This window comes from Osmerus mordax, chromosome 13, assembly GCF_038355195.1.
Source record: "Osmerus mordax isolate fOsmMor3 chromosome 13, fOsmMor3.pri, whole genome shotgun sequence".
NCBI classification, from domain to species: domain Eukaryota; kingdom Metazoa; phylum Chordata; class Actinopteri; order Osmeriformes; family Osmeridae; genus Osmerus; species Osmerus mordax.
Window position 1 is genome coordinate 2,030,833 of NC_090062.1, and position 21,974 is coordinate 2,052,806.

At 42.9% G+C, this 21,974-nt stretch overlaps 2 protein-coding genes across 2 annotated transcripts; both read left to right on the top strand.

The window, feature by feature from the left end:
* Positions 1–1,260: 1,260 nt before the first annotated feature.
* Positions 1,261–13,846, top strand: aqp9b (aquaporin 9b). Its single transcript, XM_067248758.1, has 6 exons — positions 1,261–1,411; positions 2,746–2,872; positions 7,442–7,579; positions 8,525–8,643; positions 9,443–9,660; positions 11,552–13,846. The coding sequence occupies exons 1-6, from the start codon at positions 1,310–1,312 to the stop codon at positions 11,712–11,714; spliced, it is 867 nt and encodes a 288-aa protein (XP_067104859.1). The 5' UTR covers positions 1,261–1,309; the 3' UTR covers positions 11,715–13,846.
* A 1,512-nt stretch (positions 13,847–15,358) lies between these two features.
* Positions 15,359–21,930, top strand: lipca (lipase, hepatic a). Its single transcript, XM_067248463.1, has 9 exons — positions 15,359–15,611; positions 16,578–16,765; positions 17,025–17,204; positions 17,355–17,472; positions 17,633–17,866; positions 18,638–18,880; positions 19,637–19,751; positions 20,422–20,640; positions 21,382–21,930. The coding sequence occupies exons 1-9, from the start codon at positions 15,530–15,532 to the stop codon at positions 21,503–21,505; spliced, it is 1,503 nt and encodes a 500-aa protein (XP_067104564.1). The 5' UTR covers positions 15,359–15,529; the 3' UTR covers positions 21,506–21,930.
* The last annotated feature ends 44 nt before the right edge of the window (positions 21,931–21,974 follow it).

Here is a 21,974-nt window from a genome sequence, read left to right on the forward strand (position 1 = left end):
CCGTGACAGTCCAAATCACAGCTATTATGACAGTCATTGAGCTCCCTCTGTTGGACAAGTGCGCTCACCGTTTTTATTGTCCGTTTTACTCAAATCACCTCTTGTTAAAGTGTTCGTAAAGCTATTGGTGTGTGTGTGTGTGTGTGTGTGTGTGTGTGTGTGTGTGTGTGTGTGTGTGTGTGTGTGTGTGTGTGTGTGTGTGTGTGTGTGTGTGTGTGTGTGTGTGTGTGGGATCGGTTCCAAGATCGGTCCCATACGCTATTGCAGGTGGTTATAGGCACTTTGAAATATTGTGTGGCATGCTGGCAAACAATATTATTTCAAATGATGGCCCCAGGTCAAGACGTAGAGTGGAAACTGTCACACATATGGCCCCAACGTGAGTAAAATTAATGACCAAAACATGACCCAAAACAATATTGCCATAAGTGCTCTATCTGATTCCTTAAACTGGTCTAATGACCCAACATTATAGCGTTAACGCAATACACTCAGAAGAGGGCAGTGGTTGACTGTCTGTTTTTATAAAAGCAGCTATGAAACACAGATACAGGTAGGGACATGATCAGATAAAAACACGCAAAGGAGACACAGTTTTCCTTTCAAAAATATTTTAAAAGAAAATACATTAAGAAATACAATCATTTGATTTAGAATTCGTGTTTAAAAGAGCGTGGGAATTTGGCTTAATGGTACTGGATTCATCCCGGACCCATCCTGCTTTCCCCTTCTGCACGCAACACACTAATATGGGTGTGTTATTACGTTTTCATGTTTTAGCATACTATGTTTTCACAATTTATTTATCCAAGTCTTGAAACAACAACAACTTTTACAGAGGAAATACAGCAACGCGTGCCTCATAGCACATCCTCCTAATTAAGTTTAATTAAACAAACGAACTAATCAAACTAAATAATAGGCAACTAAACGAATCAAACTAGCTACTCTTATCGAATCACGTTTTCGTTCGTTTAGCTATGGTGGCCTATCGCAACAACGTTATAACAAACACAATGTCTAAATGAAAGATTTTCCGAATCCTCCAGAATATTGGACAAAAAAGAACATACTATGTGACTGTATCCAAGTCACCGATTCATAGAGTAGCCCATACCAATTGGAAGTGATGATTATCAACATTGTTGAAGGAGGCGAATAGATTAACGGGCCATGCCAAGGCGCACATGATAGAAGGGACCGATGGGAGGGAGGAGGGGTGAGTCTATATCTTAATCTTCTAGAGACACGCTCACACTCGTCAACTGTCTGTACTGACAAGAGTAAGACATCAGATAACTGCAGAAATATGGAAGAAGAAAGCAAGAGAAAATTAAGGGAGCGATGCGCCCTGAGGCAGGATATCATCAAAGAGTTCTTGGCGGAGTTTTTGGGAATATTTGTATTAATAGTAAGTATCTGTGCACTTGCTTCCATCATCTGGCTTTCACTTAATAGCTAGCCTAAAGCTTCAGCATGATAATAAGATGTCAAAAAGAGCCCCAGGGAGTTGATCCGACATAATTGATATGTTTTTATAAATATGTTTTGCTGCTGAAGAAAAAAGCCAGACTGAAATTAGCATCCTCTTTGATGTGCTCATCCATAATTCTGCCATAGAAAGTGATTGGGTGATAATTTAGACATTTGGAGACTAAGTTGACAAGTGAGGGATATGAAAGATAAATTGGTAGCTTGTCATTTTCTTCTGAAATAAAGAGCACATGATTAAATACAACACACCTATTAACATGTGCATTGCATATAATGTGGGATCATACTGTGTCTGTAATATTTAATATGCATAGAATATATATTGAACACACACATATGTTCAGTACTAGGTTTTTTAGTTAGCTCATGTCTAGTTCATTGGTAAATCCATTAATAGGTCAATGGTCATTTCTTTACTCTCACAATGTCTGTTTAATGCTAAAGAAAATAGAAAAAGTGTTCATGAGATGAGAATATGAATTGACCAGCATTACAGACAACAAGAGACCACATTTTCAATATCACAGTCAATATCACAAACACACATTTTATTTGTATTTATTTGTCGTTAGGGCCATGCTGTTGGCCATGCTGATTATCCGAAGGCAGCTCCTTTCCCTAGTCTGTCCTCTGCACTCCACCTGTCACCTGGGAAGGTTCATCTCTGTGTCTGAGTGGCCCAGCTCAAGTCTGCAGCAGCTCTGTCTCATCACAAGCTTATAGGGGCTCTGTGGTCTGTGGCACCACATTAATGCACTAATCCTGTCTCCACAACAGATTCAGCTATTTTTGGATGGTCGCCCTTCTTTGAACACTTTGGTCTTAATTGATTAATGGACGATTCATTGTTTTCCATCAGAAAATGGGGCAACCTCTGTGGAATTCCTACAAGGGACGGGGAGGTCCTATTGATCTCAAATGCTTCCTAATTAAAAAGAACAGGCCAGTCTAACTATGGGCATAATTAAGAATTTCAAAACAAGGAGTCTTTCTTCTTCCAGCCAATGTGTTTTTGCTACTGTGTCCCTGTCCTTATCTGTTTGTGTGTGTGTGTGTGTGTGTGTCTGACTGTGTGTGTCTTTTTCTGCCTGTATTTGCCTGCCTGTCTGTGTGTGTGCCTGCATTTGTCTGTGTGTCTGTGTCTATCTGTGTGTGTCTGAATGTATTTGTCTGTGTGTGGATGTCTGTGTGTGTGTGTGTGTGTGTGTGTCTGTGTCTGTGTATTCCTGTGTCTGTTGTGTTGTGTCCCAGCTCTTCGGGTGTGGCTCAGTGGCCCAGACGGTGCTCAGCAAGGGGGCTCAGGGAGAGCCCCTCACCATCCACATCGGCTTCACTCTGGGAGTGATGATGGCTGTCTACGTGGCTGGGGGAGTGTCAGGTAAATAACACACCTCAAGAATAGATTGATTCAGGCTCAAATTGCACAACTAGAATAATAAAAACAAGAGTTGAAGTGGCGTGTGTACATTGGGGGGACAACCTTAAAAGCCTTAAATGCTTCCATATGCTACTCCCCTGTGTTCACAATGTCTTGAGAGGATATAGCCTTCTGTGAGAGAGCTCTTTACCAATCATATCCTTTCCCACATATACAACTATTCTACCTCATATCCTCCAAATTCCAATCTGAACTCTGGGTTAAACTTGGTGTGGGGAAAATGTCTTATCATGTCTACTGACTGCAGAGGGAGTGGGGAGGTATTGGTACATACATCCTGCCTATACAGGGTCACAACAATACTGAGTGTATTTGTCTACGTTTACTTTGCATTGGTCTTATTTTTTCATTTGTCATCAGCTTGTCGTCTTTCGGCCACAAATACACAGGGCACTAATATGGAACACATTTGTTTTCTATCCAACAGTTTCCAATCACTATGGGGGATATTGGGTTTAAAAACATGAGCAGAACTCAAAGGTCATCGTTAGTTGTTTGCATGTGATGGCTTTGCTTTGCTGGGATGTTTGAACAATGGATGTCTGGCCCAGCCATGGACATTACAGATGGCAAATAACCAGTTCACTGTGGGCATTGGCTCTATGAGCGTTCACACTCACTGATTCCCAGAGATTGTATGAGAGAGTGCAAGCAAATCAATACTTCTTTCTCATCTCCTATTTGACGTCATCATACCGTAATGGATTGTAGAAATACAGATGTTATTCTGCCATTCAGTACTGCTATCCTATTTTACACTGTAGTTCAGCAATTGGCTGTAGTCGATGCATGCATCAGTAGGTAGGAGGAAAGGAGGGGGTTGACAGGTTATAGATAAAACCATGTGCTACTGCCTGATTACACTTCTCTTCTGCCCGGCTGCTTCTCCACATCAGAGGCTGGAGGTGTGCAGGCTTGGTTTACAAGGCGGGAAGTGTGGTGTCCTAATGTCCAGCACTGGCTTTATTAGGTAGCATTCCTCAGGGATTACAGCAAGGAGAGCCAGCTATGTTAGACAGAGGGACCGGGAGGAATCGCTTCTAAATGTCACCACTCCTTACGAGGGCTCGCTGAGCTAAAGTGAATAGCGCCTTTAAATCAGCAGTCAAGGGTTTCATTATGCCACACACAGGCCTTACGTAACGGGATGATAGATTGTCATTTAAAAAGCGGTGGTAATTTCCATCACATTTGGGAAATAAAAGAGCCTTGCTCCGATTAGCTTTTAATGCCTACCCCTGGGGGATCGTTTGAACGCTGGCAAACGAGCTAATATGTGTGTTACATGAGCCATATTGAATGGTCCCTCATCTTAGAAAAGTCGCTGTTGGCAGAGTGTGAGCATATACTTTGTGTCTATTAGTTAAATAGCTGGAGAATCATCTTAGGTTTGGATGAAATAATTAATGGAGAGAATACCTTAAGCAAGAGAGCTCATTGAGGGAAATACTAGAGAGAGTGTCTCTTCATCCCTCTTTGAGTGTCTTTCCAGACTTCCTGTAACTGGATCAGTCAGTGTATATGCACTGGTTAGCCTGGTTGGTATATGAGCCAGAATGCTTTTGCTGCATGATTGGGCCATTCAGGCCTGGGGGTCGTGGGAAGCCTCCACACTGTTCTGCCACATCTCTGATGATGATCACAGGTATTGGACTAATGAGCTTTACTGGGGCATGGGTCTCTGGGGAGCTGGGGGGCAGGTGTGGGGGCGGCCCAGCTCTACAGCCTTCCAGGCAAGTAGGAAGGCCTCACGGACAAACATAAGCCTGGCTGTTTTCACTAGCGCCGTCCCAGGTTTTAATTGACAGTGGGAGCAAATTAACCCCCCGCGTGGTGGAGGTGTGGCGCAGCCTGCGCCCCCCTGTAAACTTTAAGTTTACGAGCGTCTTAAGCAGATCTCCCCGACAGATTATGTCAGGCCCAATTCAGGCAGGCTGCTTCAGCCGTTTGTTGTGGCCAAGCATTTGGGGGGAAGCCGATACCCCCAGCAGTGTTGGCCCCCCCAACAGCTAGATCACAGCTCAGAACTCAGAAGTGTTGACCCCTCCGTTTAATTACAAACATTCTAGAATTAAACTGCTTTTATTAAGTGCAAACAACAACATCATGTTTGACGGATCTTTAGACTGTCTTAACTTGTCTATACTGTAGACAATAAAGTAAATACTTTAATAGACCATAATGTTTATTTAGTGATTCTGAAGGGTGTCTTATAAAACGTAGAACCTCACCTGAGTGTGGAGAGGGTGATTCTGTCCACAGCTCTTAACAACTGTCTCAGCAGACAGCAGTCCAACACCACCTGGAAACAACTGCAACAGCTGACAAAGTTCTGTGAGACTAGCTTCCCCAATGCAGAGATCTACATCCCTATTATCAATTTCGCTGACAGACTAGATAAGGAACAACAGTCTCTAGTCCGTTCACTCAACCAATTAATAGTAGACAAATGCAATTAGCTACCTGAGTGGAGCTCAGGAGAGATATGTATGTCTACCATAGGAGACTAAGGGCCCTATTTTAACGATCTGAAACGCAAGTATCAAAACGCAAAACGCAAGTAACTTTGTGGGTGGGACTCCGGCGCTGTTGCTATACCGGCGGGATACTTTGCGCCTGGCAGAAATCTAAAATGGGTTGGTCTGAAGTAGCTACATTACTCATAGGTGTGGTTTGGGCGTAAATTGCCACAATTGTTACAAATCAAGTTCACATACATAGAGATTTCTCATGAAAATATTTTTAATCATTGATGACATGAAAGGAATGTAACAGCATCAATAAATCAAAACAATGTATAGCTTCGCAGGAAGAAGACCCTGGCCTCGCCAGCAGTGCGCACGGGCCAAGCATGCGCCCTTAAAATAGCATCTGAATAACGTGCCACTGACTTTAGACTGTTCTACCTGGTCTGTGGCGGAATTGTTTTCTGAAACTGCAAAATAGCACCAGGGAACGTTTGCGCAGGAACACGCCCCCTCTTTTTCGCTGAACGAGTTCATTCCCTAATTTACCGACGTGCGTCTGGGAAGGGAAAAGTCCGCTGTGCGTCAATTGCAAAATAGGAATGATACTTGCGTCGGTGTACAAAGTCAATTGCGCTGGGTGCAAGATAGGTAGGGCCCTCAAACTTCTAGATCACTTTGGTTATGAGTTTCCACCGGTGCCCTTTACTGATCCATCCACCAGGAGTCTGCATCTCACCCTATACAGACTCTGATGAGGAAGGACCTGATGGAATTTAAGAAATTTAGGCCCAAGCCCTCTTCTAGGCCCAACTTCACCCCAGAACAACTTGGGGTCATAAGGACTTGAGTAAGAATGGTAATCTTATTATTAAACCAGCAGATAAAGGGTCTCAAATTGTCTGATGGGGAAATCCAATATCTGCTGGAAGCCATTAGACAACTAAATAATAATAAACATTATGCTTAGTTACCCTGCTATAACCAGCCTGAGAATCAGGATAGAATCAGGCATATGGTAAGGGAGTTTTTTGAAACCAACTTTATCACCAAAAAGCTGGTCCTGATGTGCCTAGGCCAAGGCAGTTTTATTTATTGCCCAAGACCCACAAGGCTCCGGACAAGTGGGCGGTTCCATCCCGGGTCCTATGTGGGTGTCCCATAGTCAAACACGGTTCTGAGTCTTATAGAGTGGCAGAATATATTGATTATTATATCAATGCCCTGTCTCAGAGACAAACTAGTTATATTCAAGACATTTATGACTTTGTTAATACACTTTCAGAGTTAACCATTGCTAGAGAGGCCTTTCTATTTTTTATTGATATATACATTTACATTTAGCAGACGCTCTTATCCAGAGCGACTTACAGTAAGTACAGGGGCATTCCCCCTGAGGCAAGTAGGGTGAAGTGCCTTGCCCAAGGACACACCGTCATTTGGCAGAGCCAGGAATCGAACCGGTAACCTTCAGATTACTAGCCCAACTCCCTAACCGCTCAGCCACCTGACTTCCGGATATTAAAGGCAGGGTAGGCAAGTTTTGCGAAGCTAGCTATTGTAGCTTCTGTGTGACACAATTCAAACCAAAATGTATTTGAGCAAGTTGTTAGGCTGAAAAAAAAAACTGTTGTACAAGAACCACTACACCCAAATGTGGTTAAGCAGAAGCGGAACCCAAGGAATGTTCCTCTTTGTCTTAACCTCAAGCCTTGCTTAAAAATGCTGACCTTGATTGTTTTATCTTTGCATTCCTGTAAGAGGAGCAGAGGAGGTGTCAAAAACTATTGCCAACGAAGCATGAAACTTTCCACAAGCTTTATTTAGTAGACTGATTAACTGACATTCAAAGTTGACAGACTTCCACCTCCATGCAGGGGAAACGAAAGTCTTGTCTCCATCCATTGATTTTTTGAAGTTACTTTCGGCAAATATGACAAAAAGTGCTTCTCAACAACATTGCCTACCCTGCCTTTAACTCACTGTACATAAACATAGACACTACTTTGGGACTCTGGTGGGTTACACATTTTGCTTTTCCTAGGAGCCCATGTCAACCCTGCTGTCTCTCTGGCTATGGTGATCCTGGGTAAGCTGCCCATCAAGAAGTTCCCAGTCTATGTGGTGGCACAGTTTCTGGGAGCCTTCGCTGGATCCTGTGCAGTCTATGGGCTGTACTATGGTGAGTACTATCGTTTTACTGTGGCTGTACAATGGTGAGTACTATAGTTATACTGTGGCTGTACTATGGTGAGTACTATGGTGAGTACAGTGTCTGTACTATGGTGAGTACTATGGTGAGTACTATGGTGAGTACTATAATTATACTGTGGCTGTACTATGGTGAGTACTATCGTTTTACTGTGGCTGTACAATGGTGAGTACTATAGTTATACTGTGGCTGTACTATGGTGAGTACTATGGTGAGTACAGTGTCTGTACTATGGTGAGTACTATGGTGAGTACTATGGTGAGTACTATAATTATACTGTGGCTGTACTATGGTGAGTACTATCGTTTTACTGTGGCTGTACAATGGTGAGTACTATAGTTATACTGTGGCTGTACTATGGTGAGTACTATGGTGAGTACAGTGTCTGTACTATGGTGAGTACTATGGTGAGTACTGTGGTGAGTACTATGGTGAGTACTATAGTTATACTGTGGCTGTACTATGGTGAGTACTATCGTTTTACTGTGGCTGTACAATGGTGAGTACTATAGTTATACTGTGGCTGTACTATGGTGAGTACTATGGTGAGTACAGTGTCTGTACTATGGTGAGTACTATGGTGAGTACTATAGTTATACTGTGGCTGTACTATGGTGAGTACTATGGTGAGTACTATAGTTATACTGTGGCTGTACTATGGTGAGTACTATGGTAAGTACTGTGGCCGTACTATGGCTGGACTATGGTGGACATCAATGGTGTTGCCACCATTGATGTCCCCGTTAGCAACAATATGACTACTCTATACACAGCACTTTAGCTAAAGTGTTTTGTGTGCCATTCAGGGTGAAGCCAAGGTCATTGGGTGAATGGAAACTATATTTATCGATCGAAATATTGTGAACACAAGATATATAGAGTGCTTTTGCCAAACGCCTTATTTCTGTTCGACAGATGCTCTCATGGTCTACACGGGTGGAGTTCTGTCAGTTACTGGGCCAAATGCTACAGCTAACATATTTGCATCCTACCCTGCGCCACACCTCTCAGTCCTCAACGGATTCGTAGATCAGGTAAAAACACATGATGTACATCTTACATATATCCCACATATATATAATATATCCCATCATATATCCCATTATGTTCCTATCTGAATGAACTGTACAAGCCAGAGAGTACTCAAGTTGTATTCCCCTCAAGTGGATTATGTCACATAATGTGTAATAGTATAAGCGTTCATGCTTGAGCACACTTTTGAATGCAGTCATGCAAATAAACAACCCCAGTGAACATGTGTGTTGTTGGCAGCTATAGTATGGCTATGTGGGCTATAAACAGACCATCTGTATGAAATACCCTAGCTGAACATAGCTGAACATGCCCAGTGTATGTGTCTGTTAAAGAGCATCTCGTTCGTGTTCGTGTGGTAAGAGGAGTTATCGTGTTCTCGATGGGGGAATTAGAGAAGTCATTAACGCCGTAATAGGTGTAAACATTTCCAATTATCCTCGATGCATCTGGACCCCATTTGATCGAAGATTAGTTGTAAAATATAGATACACGCCATACATCCAGCCATATGGTTACAGCTCCAAAGCTGCCTCATCTATCGTCTGAACGGCGAAAACGTATAATAAGCTTAGGCAAAAGAATCAAGGCCACAGGTCACCACAATGCTCAGAACTAAACCAATATACTCTTGTTACTTCTATCTGACTTCCACTTGCTATCCTTTGCAGCATCACAGCAAACAATATAACTTAAATACTCGATGTACATTATGTGTTTACGTGTTCAATGTATTTATACATGGCAGTGAATCATGTCACATCATGCCACTTTTTTAACATTAGAGTGCTTATATTCCAGGTAATCGCAACAGGTGCCTTGATCCTGTGCATCCTAGCCATCACTGATGGGAAGAACATCGGTGCTCCCAAAGGGATGGAGCCCCTCTGCATCAGTCTGATCATCATGGCCATCGGAGTGTCCATGGGCCTGAACTGTGGCTACCCCATAAACCCTGCTCGTGACCTGGCCCCGAGACTGTTCACTGCCGTGGCAGGCTGGGGCATGGAAGTGTTCAGGTAGCCCTTCTATGAAACCCTCACACTGACCCAGAAAGAGGACACCCATCGTAATGACATCCCAACAAGCTTGGCCTCAGATCTGTTGGGGGTGCAGGCACAGCTTCATGTACTGTAAGGTTATGAAAGATTCATCACCCTTCTGAAAACGAGAAAGCGCGCGCGGGGGGACACGACAAGACGAGAGAGAGAGAGAAAAAATGAGTGGGGGAGGATGAGAGACGAGGATGAGAGAGAGAATGTGTGTGACAGGAAAGCCCCACTCTAATCGTGCCTGCCTGCTGGCTAGTGGAGCTGCAGGGCACATTATGCTGCTGGCCTTGGCTCCAGCAGAGCAGCAGACACGAGTAAACCCACCAACATGACCCGGCCTCCTTTCCTTCTCCTCCAGGAAGGGAAACTGGAACAGGAAGTATGTTGCTCCAGCGCTGCTGTGCTGGCAATATCCATCCATATTTCAACAACACTGTGTATCTCCTGCATTTTGGAAAAAGCTTTAAGCTGAGAGAGGAGGAGGATTCTGCTTGTATAAATATTCCATGCTTTATAACTGAAAGGGCATGATTGTGGTCGTTTGCCAGACCCTGCCTTTCAATATCTCTCTCTACCAACAGTAGGAAATGCGCACTATATGAGCATTGGATACATTCACCAAAGTAAGGTGTCCAGGGGAGGTGGCTAGGTTACATAAGAGAGCAGGGTCACAGAAAATGGGCAGTTATTAGGGGTGTCTGCTCAGTAGAGGGTGTTCTCAGAACCAACGGCTACAGGTCAAATCCAGTAATTGACTTGATTTCTCAAACACCATGCTCACCATAGCTCAGGCCACCAGATGTTTCATATAGGATTACATGCGTAGATTTAAGATTATTACTCTCTAATGCACACAGTGTACCGTATATGTCAAAGCTGATTTAATGTGACCTTAAATATGGTTGAAGAAATATCTCCCAAGTCCCAGATCATATTTAACCATGATGTTTATGTAGAAATGTGCGGCGGACATTCGTGTGCCAAGAGAGAACAGAAAATTAAAGAGGAGAGCGTAGTCAGCTGGAACTGTCTGAGGTAAAAGGAAAAATAGATTTTCAGTCCACGTAAATCTCATCTGGCTTGGTAGAAAGTGAAGAACAACAGTGGCTGGGTGCCATTTCCACTTGACCAAGTGTCTGTCCCTACCTGTCTGGCCAAATCACCTTAGTTGAGTCTCTAATCCACAAACTGCCTCCATCTTATAGTCTGGCTGCAGCCACTTCCTGGATGCTTAGCAGCTAAAGATGGTCTGCTCAGACATATCTGATGCGTGTGGCTGCGTCAGCCGGCTAACTCCAGTCCGACCTTATCACCTGGGTCTCACCTGCTACTAGTAGCAGCAGGATCTAATCCCCCCCCGCCCCCACCGGGGTCAGCGTTAGCCCTGAGGGGATAAGGTGTGAATCATTCTCTCTACTAACCACTATCGACATGCCTAGCTAAACTTTAAAGCACAATTAGATGAACAAATATAGAATCGAGTGGGCGGAGACGGAGATCCACATCATGCATAGAAACTGACCAGTAGACTAAAAAGGAGATTAAGAGGGAGAGAAAAGCTAGGGAGAAGCCAAGATTACATCTTATCCAGGATGACGTCCTTTGTAAATAAACAAGCAGGACTTGGACTGATCTTGTGCCCACGCACAATTATCCACTATGTTGTTAATCTTCCCATGACTTCCTACTTAGGTGGACCAATGAAACATGACTTTCTACTTAGGTGGACCAATGAAACATGACTTCCTACTTAGGTGGACCAATGAAACATCTAGAAAAGGAGAATTCAGTTTGACTATGTTAACAATATCTCCCCGAGTACCTTAGCTGATCCTGCATGCGTCCTGTGTGTCCACAGTGTTGGAGGTTGCTGGTGGTGGATTCCAGTGGCTGGGCCCATGGTGGGAGGCCTGGTAGGAGCTGCCATCTACTTCCTCTTCATAGAGCTGCACCACCCTGAGCCCGAGAAACAGGAGGAGAACAACGTCCAGGACAAATATGAGATGATCACCATGAGTTAAACAGGAGTGACAGGGCATCGTGGAATCCTAACTCTCTTTACCCTCAGCAAGCAAAATGTCTGCCTCAATGAGAGTTTATTTTTTATTCTCTGTCCTAATTAAAAAAAGATTTACCTTATACTCTCATAACAGTGTATTTGGGAGATTTATATATTTTCAATTTTGAGACATTTTTGGTAGCACTTCACCTGAAAGGGGTGAAGTTCCATAAGCATTCATGGCACATTCATGAAATCACTCATAAAATGTTCTTTGAAAACTATCAGTCATTACAACATTTATATCAAAAATGAAATATGGGCTTCAACATGTATCATTAATGTTAGAAATAGGAAAGTGAAACACCTTTCACATATATTCAAACAATCAGATTATACATTTTGAAAATTACCTTCATTTTGAATTCATGCCGAATGAATGTGCCATGCATGGAGGTCTGAATTATATTTCCACACACATGAAGGTGTAAAGAATGCTTAGAAAATAGCCCTGTCACTCAAATTAATGTTTCTGTATGTTTGCAAGCCATCTACAGTACAAAACAAATATCCCTGTGATCCTGTGATGTATAGGCTACAGTCCGAAATTCAATTCTAAGTGTTTATCAAAGGGACCTGAGGCCCCTTTGGTCCTGAGATCCCCCAGTCTCAGTGCACTTCCACTGACACCATAAGACCAACACCTGATACGGACTATATTTTATTCTGTAGGGGTTAGGACAGTGCACTGATTTTAAAGAAGTTCATGAGATTTGTGTGGAAAGTTTACCAAGTTTTTATCCAATTGTCTTATTTCCAAGCTGTCAGGCAGTCAGAAGTAGTAACAGTAAGTTATTGAGAAACGTAGAAAAAAAGCCACAGTGATGTCAGGGATGGTAAAGAGAAAGCGTGGATATTTTTAGTTGTTGGCTAGGTTACTGGTATGTTCTCTGGATTGTGTTCCCTCTTATGCCTCACTTCATCCCTGCATTTGTCACAGTTGTGTGATTTCGCTCTGCCTGTGACACAGGACTTCATCCCTGCATGTGCACCAGAACACACACATCTCTGTGTCGTGCTCTCTAACGCTCAGTCTTGTTTCTCTTCTGTAGTTTTTATATTTCCACATAGAATGCAGAAAAATACAGCCTTAATCGGTGTGAAATGAGCCACACACTGGTCTGTTTGAAGTGTCTCTGAGCGTAGAGTTGTGTGTCGTGACAAGTGCTGCTTCTAAATTATTGTAATCTACTTTTGTTTCTTCTTATATAATGTTCAAGTTGTCTTGGAAAATGTCACATTACGCAAATTGTTTCAGAATGGCATGAAAAGCAGAAAAGTTTAATAGCTAGCCCTGCATGAAAGTATATACATGACATGATGATTCCACTGAGAGATCAGTTTACTCCAGCGATCCTAGGCCAAAAAGGAAACTTTCTTTACAAATGACACTGTTTGATAGTAAGACACTAGACAGTAGACACTTCCTTAATATTGTTCATTATTGATACATAGTTTTACATGGTACAGCAAATTCCCAGATAGGGCTTTCTCATGTAGCAATAACATTAGCTCATCTCTTTTTGAACCTGGTGAAAGGGACTTTACGCAGCTAACACTAATTTTAAAAAGTTATTCTATAAATTATACTACAACTGTGATACCTATACCCTTAATTTGACGGACAGCATTATATAAAATAATAAATCAATGTGCAGAAATTAAATTTCCATTATTATTTTATTATTATGGTAACTATTAATGAGATGATACTACTGACCCTGGTCATTGCATTGTGATGTTATTGTAACACACAACTGTACATTATGTGATCTTTACGTGGCTTACCTGTGAACCAGAAATATAATGCAGGCATAAAAATAAAGCCTTTGAAGTATTAATTTGTATTACCATTAAAATGCATCTTCGTTTATGTAGTGGTTTACTTTCCTATATGTCTAGTCCTAGCATTTGCAAAAATGTGTTTGTAGTTGTCTCTGAACTTTCACTGACACATGTATTTCTCTGCTTCTGCTTCTACTAACACAATATTTTCCTTTTAAGTGCTATACATACTTGTTTGTAAAAGTAATTTTGACCTTTCTATACCATACTTGTAATGTAGATTTGAGAAAAATAAACACTTGTTGTGGATTTACTGTCCTGTCATGGCTGCACGTTTTCTGTGGTGATTCAACACAAGACAAATACTGCAGGCTCACATGCTAACATACGACAGATTGTTGTTAGCCAAGGGCAATAAATAACAACTAATTTCAGAAATAACTACCAGGAAATCGGTCACTATCACTACCTAAGTACACCATCTATTATCTAACATCTACGTCAACCGGAGTGCAGAGGACTGAATAAAACATTTTAAAAGGAGACAATTGAAAGGTTTATGTAATGTCATACAGAATAGATGATGCAGTATTTCAACCATATCTTTTTCTCTCTCCCTTTCTTCTTGCAACTCAGTTTTAGAAGTTCTCTAGTATCTTGAGTGAGAAACATGTGACATGTGACCGTCCCTGATATGGCAGGTGACTGTGTGTTCTAGGCTGCATGTGCCCATGATCATGAGTGAGGGACTAGGGCCGCTGTTCCCTCTGTGCCCCTGGGTGACAGGGGTCAGGCTTCAGCGAACAGCAAACAAGTTATGTCTGTGTTTGGAAAAGCAAAGGTGCCCTGTGTTTGCTCTTCCCTAAAGTTGACCTGCTTATTTGACAGCCTAGAAACTGTCACTGTATCCAGCTGTTAGGTTGCTGTTTCAATGTGCAGCAGACATACACAGTGTTCCATTTAGTATGTGTACTAGAAATCCAATTTAGGTCGGTATTTAATTTTAAAACTTAAATATACATACATATGTATTTGGCATTGCAGATCTTGTCTCTCTAAAAGTTAACTACATTAAAGACACAAGATACATGTTTTTTTGTGAGAACTGGATTTGAACCAATGCAAATAAAGGCAGAATCAGGGTCAGGTACATTATGAGCCAGAACCAATTTATTGACTCCTTGTTATTAGCTGAAGTCTCCATAGTCTAAGAAAAGTTGAGCAAGTTGACCATATATTGATGGTTCATTGTTGTGAAGAGGTTAGGTACAGATGTGGGCATATGTAAATTGAGACTGATAATCCATGTATCATGTAGCTTAATTTCCAGTGAGGAGCTTGGCCTACTTCATAATCAACATATGTGACTGAGAAGAACCTGATTGCAGCACTTAAGATAAGCTCAGACTCAAAAGCACAAGTATTGAGAAACAGCAGAGTGCCTTGTGAATGACTTTCGCACCAAAGTCTACAAGTTGCAAATGGAAATTTGCATAGAATGATAACATAGACTACACTCCTAACCTTTAATGACAAGATGGTTTAAATTGTTTATAACATGAAAGGTTGTAAGTTTAAAAGAGGCTTGAGGCCATTTGGTATCTTAGCTCCTGTGACCCAACAGTGACACTCACACCCCTCTCCCCCTCCCCCTGTTCTCCCCCTGATCTCCCCCTCCCCACATCCACCTCCAGCCTTTCACAATCTTCTGAAATGGGACTACTGGGACCACAGCCAATCAGGAGTGGAGTCAGTCCCCTCACCCAGGCCTGTTATTTTCTCTGTACAGTACAGAGCGTTCTCCTCTTTCTCTCCATGATTTCCTGAAACCCCTTTTCTCTTCCTGCTTCTCCCAGAAGGGCTCTCACCTCGGCTCTCATTCTGCCAAGAACTCTTGCCCTATTAGCATTTTTCAGCTACTCTCCTATCCTGCCCGGCTGAGCAGAGTGTTGGAGGGATTATCTAGAGTCTTGCGTTAACTGTGACACCACCATGACTGGGCTCAGAATCCTGTGCGCCTTGCTGCTCACTTCTCACCTGGCCGATGGGAAGAGAATCAAGGGAAACAGAGCAGGTGAGTGGTTTCTCACATTCGGCGTGTCTGTGGGGAACCATGAGTTTGTGACTACTTGTCTGTCTGTTGCAGGAATACACAAGCTAAAGTACTAAGTGAGGTTGACTTCAGGAAATACAGAGAATAATTTAACCAACGTTTTTGTGTGTGAATAGCTTCTCAGAAACCACTGGGGTTGTGACCACTTCTGCTTAGTTCAGATTGAGCACCTTCTGCATGAAGTGCATATTCTTTAAGAAAAACATTTCTATTTGGATAGCATGTAGTTGCCCGGCAACATTTGAGTCCAGATTAGGGTTTGAAGAAAACACAAACAGGCCTGAAATAAACTATTTGTTGACAACATTCCTGATGTTCGAGATCAATCATGGCTCTTGTGGCTGAGCTGCCAACTCTGTCCAGTTATGTAACAGTCTCTGAGCACACAATGACATTTTACTAGATCCTGGTTGTCTAAAACAAACAAACAGTGTGTCACTGCTAAGACTGATCCAGGTTAAACTCAGGAAGAAAAAGGGCTTTCTTTTTTAATTTCATGTCAGCTGTCAAGATCATTAAAACATTGACATGCAGAAAGGGTCCAGGTGGAAGCCAGTGTTTCACACTAGAAAGAGATACTTGATTAATTCGTCCCATCTACATGCATATGAACTCTTGGTCTCTACAAACTGCTCCCAATTTGCTCAAAGTATACCTCGACATGAAAACACTTGTCACGACTTACAAAAAACTAATCAATTAGCAAAGCTATTGGATAGTGGAATCAATCCCAGAATCAATGTTAGTTCTTATTTGAGCTCTGCCAAGCAAAGTCTGAGTAATCCTTTCAATAATCTAAGATATGTATGCGTGTGCATAATTAGCATTTCTGCAATGTGAACAAAAGTGATGATCTGTGCATAACGGGGCAGTATCTTTCCATGTTACTGTCATTCTGTTCATCCCTGTGTTGTATTGCATCCACAGCAGATCCTGAGCAGCATCCTAACCTGAGAATGAAGAGGCCCCATACACCCAACTCAGTCTTCAGGCTGTACACTGAGGGAGATTCCATGGACGACACCTGCACTTTGGAGCCCTTCCGTCCTCACACTCTGACCTCCTGCGGCTTCAACAGCAGTCTTCCTCTCATCATCATCACACACGGCTGGTCGGTACGGCCTGTTCTATGCTCTCTCTGCCCTGGACCACTCAGGAACTTAGATTCCTTAGGAAGGAGAAGGCTGACTTCTCTGTTCAGCAGAATGTGACCGATGGCTATGGTGTATGACATCACAGGAAAGAGGTTCCCGCAATGAAGCAATTCTGTGGAAGTCAAGTCTTTTTTTGGTCGACCACTGAGCTTCGCAACCAGCTGAGAAAGGCATAAACATCCTCAACATTCCAACTAAAACAAGCTTCTCTGGTTCCCAGGTCGATGGTATGATGGAGAGCTGGCTTCCTAAGCTGGCCACAGCTCTGAAGACCAGCCTGAGAGACGTCAACGTGGTCATTACTGACTGGCTGTCTCTGGCCCATCAGCACTACCCCACAGCAGCACAGAACACTCGGGCGGTGGGTCTGGACATAGCCCACCTGCTGCACTGGCTGGAGGTGAGAGGCTATAGACCACTTCGACTGTAGACCACCAGCATGTTTCGTTGTGTTCTGTGTTGTTTCGTATGTCAGTGATGTGTTTGTGTCACCTCTATTGTCTTCATTTTCTCTCTCAAGGACAGAGTGACCTTTTTATGTGTTTGTCAGGAGTACTACCAGTTTCCTGCAAATAAGGTTCATCTGATTGGCTACAGCCTTGGCGCACACATATCAGGATTTGCAGGCAACTACCTGGGAGGGGCAGGAAAACTAGGACGAATTACTGGTGAGGCTCAACCCAGTCAATGTTTGAGGGCCACTCTTGCTTGGTGTCCAGTGAACTTTGAAATGCATGAAAATAAATGGTTCACATCCTAGCTTTGTAAGTGCAGAAACGAGTTCCCTATCCCTGTCAAGCCTGTGATGTGGTGTGTCACTCTGTCCAGGGCTGGATCCAGCAGGGCCCCTGTTTGAGGGCATGTCCTCCACAGACAGACTCTCCCCTGATGATGCCCACTTTGTGGATGCCATCCACACCTTCACCCAGGAGCGCATGGGTCTGAGTGTGGGCATCAAGCAGCCTGTGGCACACTACGACTTCTACCCCAACGGGGGCGAATTCCAACCAGGATGCCACCTTAAGAACCTATATGACCACATAACTCAATATGGACTCATGGGTATGTGTATAAATGGAAGCTCAGAGGAAACTGCTGTGAAAGGGGAATGAAATTGCGCTCTAAAGAAAAGGGAATGTAAAAAAGTATTTGTGTCAAGCAGCATCTCATCTACAATTCAAGACGAATAAGAATTGGATATCCTATTGTTCAGACCCAGTCATGCTAGGATTTAGGGAGCTCCCATCAAAATGCTCCTAACATGAAAGTGAGGGGGGCATTAAAGCATCTGTCATCCTCATGTGTTAATGAGCCACCTGCGTCTCTCCGTGGCCTGTCAGTAAGCATTCCCTCCAGGCTATCAGCTTTCTATAGGACAGACAGACAGAGGCAGACAGGCAGGCAGGCAGACAGACAGACAGACAGACAGATTGTGTAGGGCCAGACTGCCTCAGATCAGACCTAAAAAGAAATGTTATTTTTCTCCGTAGGAACGTGATAGAACACTGACAGATCTATTTCTGGGATAACTACATCAATCTCTAAATAATGACCAGATATAAATTATTAGCAGGGTTGTCTACAGGCTTATTATCAGTAGAACTTTGAGAACAACAGGCTCAGATAACGATAAAGTAAGTTATCTGACACACAATGTGTTCATTTGCAGATGCTTTTATCCAAAGCATTATATTGGGCGTGGGGCGTGGGGGGGGGGGGTCATTCTGTACATCTATTCAAAAGATACCCATCCCTTTCTATCTGTTGAAGTCTTCATTAGCGATGGACTGAATGGTTTTGATGGTTTCCCCCCTCATTCCCACCCTCTCCCAGGTTTTGAGCAGTCAGTGAAATGCGCACACGAGCGTTCAGTCCACCTGTTTATCGACTCCCTGTTGAACAAAGATAAGCAGAGCACGGCCTACAGGTGCAGTGATGACAATGCCTTCGGAAAGGGCATTTGCCTAGACTGTCGCAAGAACCGCTGCAACAAACTTGGCTACAACATCAAGAGGGTCCGCACCGGCACCAGCAAGAAGTTTTATCTGAAGACTCGCTCCCACATGCCTTACAAACGTAAGTGTGGCTGCAGGATCCTATATCTGTCTCCTGACATACATCCTGAGAACAGTGACCTTGTGACTTACTTCCCAGTACAGTTTGTCATGTACTCTGACCTGGCAGTGACCTGCTTTTTCCAATGTCACAACATCCTCTGACAAATGTTGACCTTCTGACAATGTGGGACCTTCACCGAACATGACTAATACATAACTTAATAGGAAAAAGGGAAATACACATGTACTATATGGGTTTCCCTTGAAGAGAAAATAATGGGAGGTATGTTTTAGCTACCTGACCATCCAGTTAGGGTCATTTTAGGGTGAAAAAGTATGTGTTGGAATGTAGATTCTGGATTCTAGGATCCTACAGAAGCAGCCCTGCCAATCCCCCTCAAGTGAAATATTGTCCAGGCAAAGTCAGTTAAATTGGACACGTTTCTTGAGTCACTATAGTGAGGAACTTTGGTTGGGTGTAGTAATGGAGCTAGACATCTGAGACTGTTGCTTTATTGAAAAAGACTTAATCTGCTTTGGATGGAGTACAGCCAATAACAGCCACTTTAAAGATTCGGTCCTCTGAAGTCAATTAGCTAGTTAACTGTAGATGTGGTTTCTCACTGGGCTGCAGCCACCATGCTGGCTGCTGAGGCTCTATGTCCTCCTCTCAGACTCTGACTGAACCACAACCAAGTTGCAAAATCCTGATTCAAGAAAACCGATTTCATAACTTCTCTCTCTCTCTCCCCCCTCCCCCCCCCCCCACCAACAGTTTACCATTACCAATTCAGGATTCAATTTGTCAACCAGATAGAGAGGATCGAGCCCTCTCTCACCATCTCCCTTACTGGGACTAAAGAGGAGAGCGAAGACCAGCCTATCAGTTTGTACGTATTGCGCCACATCATCGGGTTCAAAGCTCTGGACCGCCCTGCTTTACTGCCCTCAGGCCAATGTGCTCAGGCCACCACATATCCAGTCAACAGCCCTGACCGCACTGCTTCTGTAGAGGATAGAAACCCTCGGCTCTACTGTACATCTACTGTATCTAGAGTAGCAACCGACAAACATGGGAACAGCTTCGACTTCTGAATTAAAGACGACTATAAATGGAGAGGGGGGAATCAATAATTGATTTCTGTGCGCATCACAAAGGAACACTCTTCCTGCTACCCTGAATTGTCCTCACGTTTTCTCCAGTTCTGTCCTTTCATATCTGTAATGGCTCACACGCATCTAAGAGCAAAGTCACATGCTTGTGGGACCTTGTAGGCTACAGCTATAGTGCAAGTGTGGAATTATTCACCTGCGGCCAGGGATGAAGAGAGCTCATTTCCCTCTGGTGTTTGTTGTAGAAGGAGAAGATCCCAAACTATCCGGACCGCATAACATGCACAGATGTTTCTTCTCACAATAAGGCACCAAATGTCTGTGCATTGTGTGAAAAAGTCACACACTGACTTCAATTACTTACACATTACCATGTCAGCACCAACTAATTACTCTCTCTCTCTGTCTATCTGTCTGTCTGTCTGACTTTCCCTGACCATATCTCAGATTAGAGGAGATTTCAGGGAATAAGACCTACACCTTCCTGATCACTCTGGACCAGGACATTGGTGATCTCATGATGCTGAAGTTCCGCTGGGATGGGACTGCTCTCTGGAAGAACGTGTGGAGCAAGATGCAGACCATCATGCCCTGGGGGGGCGGGGGGAAGGGCCCCCAGCTCACCGTGGGCAGAATCAGCGTCAAGGACGGAGAGACACAGGAGAGGTAGGTATCCGTGCTGCACAACAGTCAGGATGATGTGAGATCGAATCCCATCTCCCTATATCAATGAGGAAAGGCTATAAGGTTGCAGGCACAGGAGAAGTGTGTCTGCTTAATGTATGTCTTCGGTCCTGCAGTTGGCTAGTTAGTCACTCTGCTAGTAGATATGAGGGGCTTTGCTTTATCTGTATGGAAAGATTAGACTGTGATACAGCATGCAAAGTTGTTATGTAACAAGATTAACTGGAAATAAACAGTTGTGCTCATAATCCTAAAGTGTGTAATAAAGCACAGCTAGTAGAGGCTCCCTCTGTCTAAGTGGGGCATAGTCTACTCTGAACCTACCCTGACCCATGTTTGCACATACTGTTGGCATAGTTCAAAGGCTGCAAGAAGCAAAACACACACTGCAGGAGTTATGCAGAACAGCCCACCAAACTAAGAAACACAATACAATGTGTGCAATGAATGGCAATCTAATTGCTACTTTAAAGTTTATAAACCATGAATTATCAAATGTTTATTTATTTGGTATTTTACTAAAAACGTGAGGTAGTTATCAAGACTGAACTCCCACCAACTCATTTGATTGGCCAATTCTCAATCTCAAGGTCATTGGCGCCCTCTAGTGGATATTTAAACATAAATAACAGATACGTGGGTCTTCTAGCTAAATATTGATTTGTACAATTACGTAAAAACTAAAAGTTATATTACCTAACCTTGTATAAACTTGTTTCCCAGGACAAACTTTTGTGCCAAGACAAACGATGGGCAGCATGTTCAACCCTCACAAGAAGAAGTTTTTGTCCGTTGCAAAGAAGATAATCAAAAGCAGCGTAGAAAAAAGAAGTTAATCCATGCCTAGACTTGACGCTCCCTGTTTAAATGAGGACAAATAATGTAATAATGTACTACTTGGAAACTGATGAAGGTTCAATTTGACTCATTACCTAGCCTGGTCAGTGCTCGATTTGTGTTCTTCTGTTTATTGCCGTTTTGGTTTGTATAATTGTCATTTACCATTTTTCCACTAAATACCGTTCACCTTCACCATCTTTGAGAAATATTGGCAATAAATTAAAGATTTACCTATTTATTGGAATTTTGAAGCAGCATTGTCGTTAACTGCACTAGTGAACAGAGTAACAGGAAGGTTGGGCACTTTTATGAACTTTTTAGTCAAAATGACAATAACAGAGAGGAAATGTTAACTCTTGTGGCAGAAACTGATATGAAGACAAACAAACAGTCATTCCCAATATTGCAAAAAAAGGAAGTGATTATTTGGTAAGCACAAAGCAATTATCTTTCATTTCCATCTACCAAGTTATAAG

Coding starts and splice junctions, on each gene's coding strand:
- lipca (XM_067248463.1), top strand. CDS start 15,530: ATGACTGGGCTCAGAATCCTGTGCGCCTTGCTGCTCACTTCTCACCTG. Junction 16,766..17,024: donor TCATCACACACGGCTGGTCG/GTACGGCCTGTT, acceptor TCTGGTTCCCAG/GTCGATGGTATGATGGAGAG. Junction 17,205..17,354: donor ACCTGCTGCACTGGCTGGAG/GTGAGAGGCTAT, acceptor TGTGTTTGTCAG/GAGTACTACCAGTTTCCTGC.
- aqp9b (XM_067248758.1), top strand. CDS start 1,310: ATGGAAGAAGAAAGCAAGAGAAAATTAAGGGAGCGATGCGCCCTGAGG. Junction 1,412..2,745: donor TGGGAATATTTGTATTAATA/GTAAGTATCTGT, acceptor GTTGTGTCCCAG/CTCTTCGGGTGTGGCTCAGT. Junction 2,873..7,441: donor CGTGGCTGGGGGAGTGTCAG/GTAAATAACACA, acceptor TGCTTTTCCTAG/GAGCCCATGTCAACCCTGCT.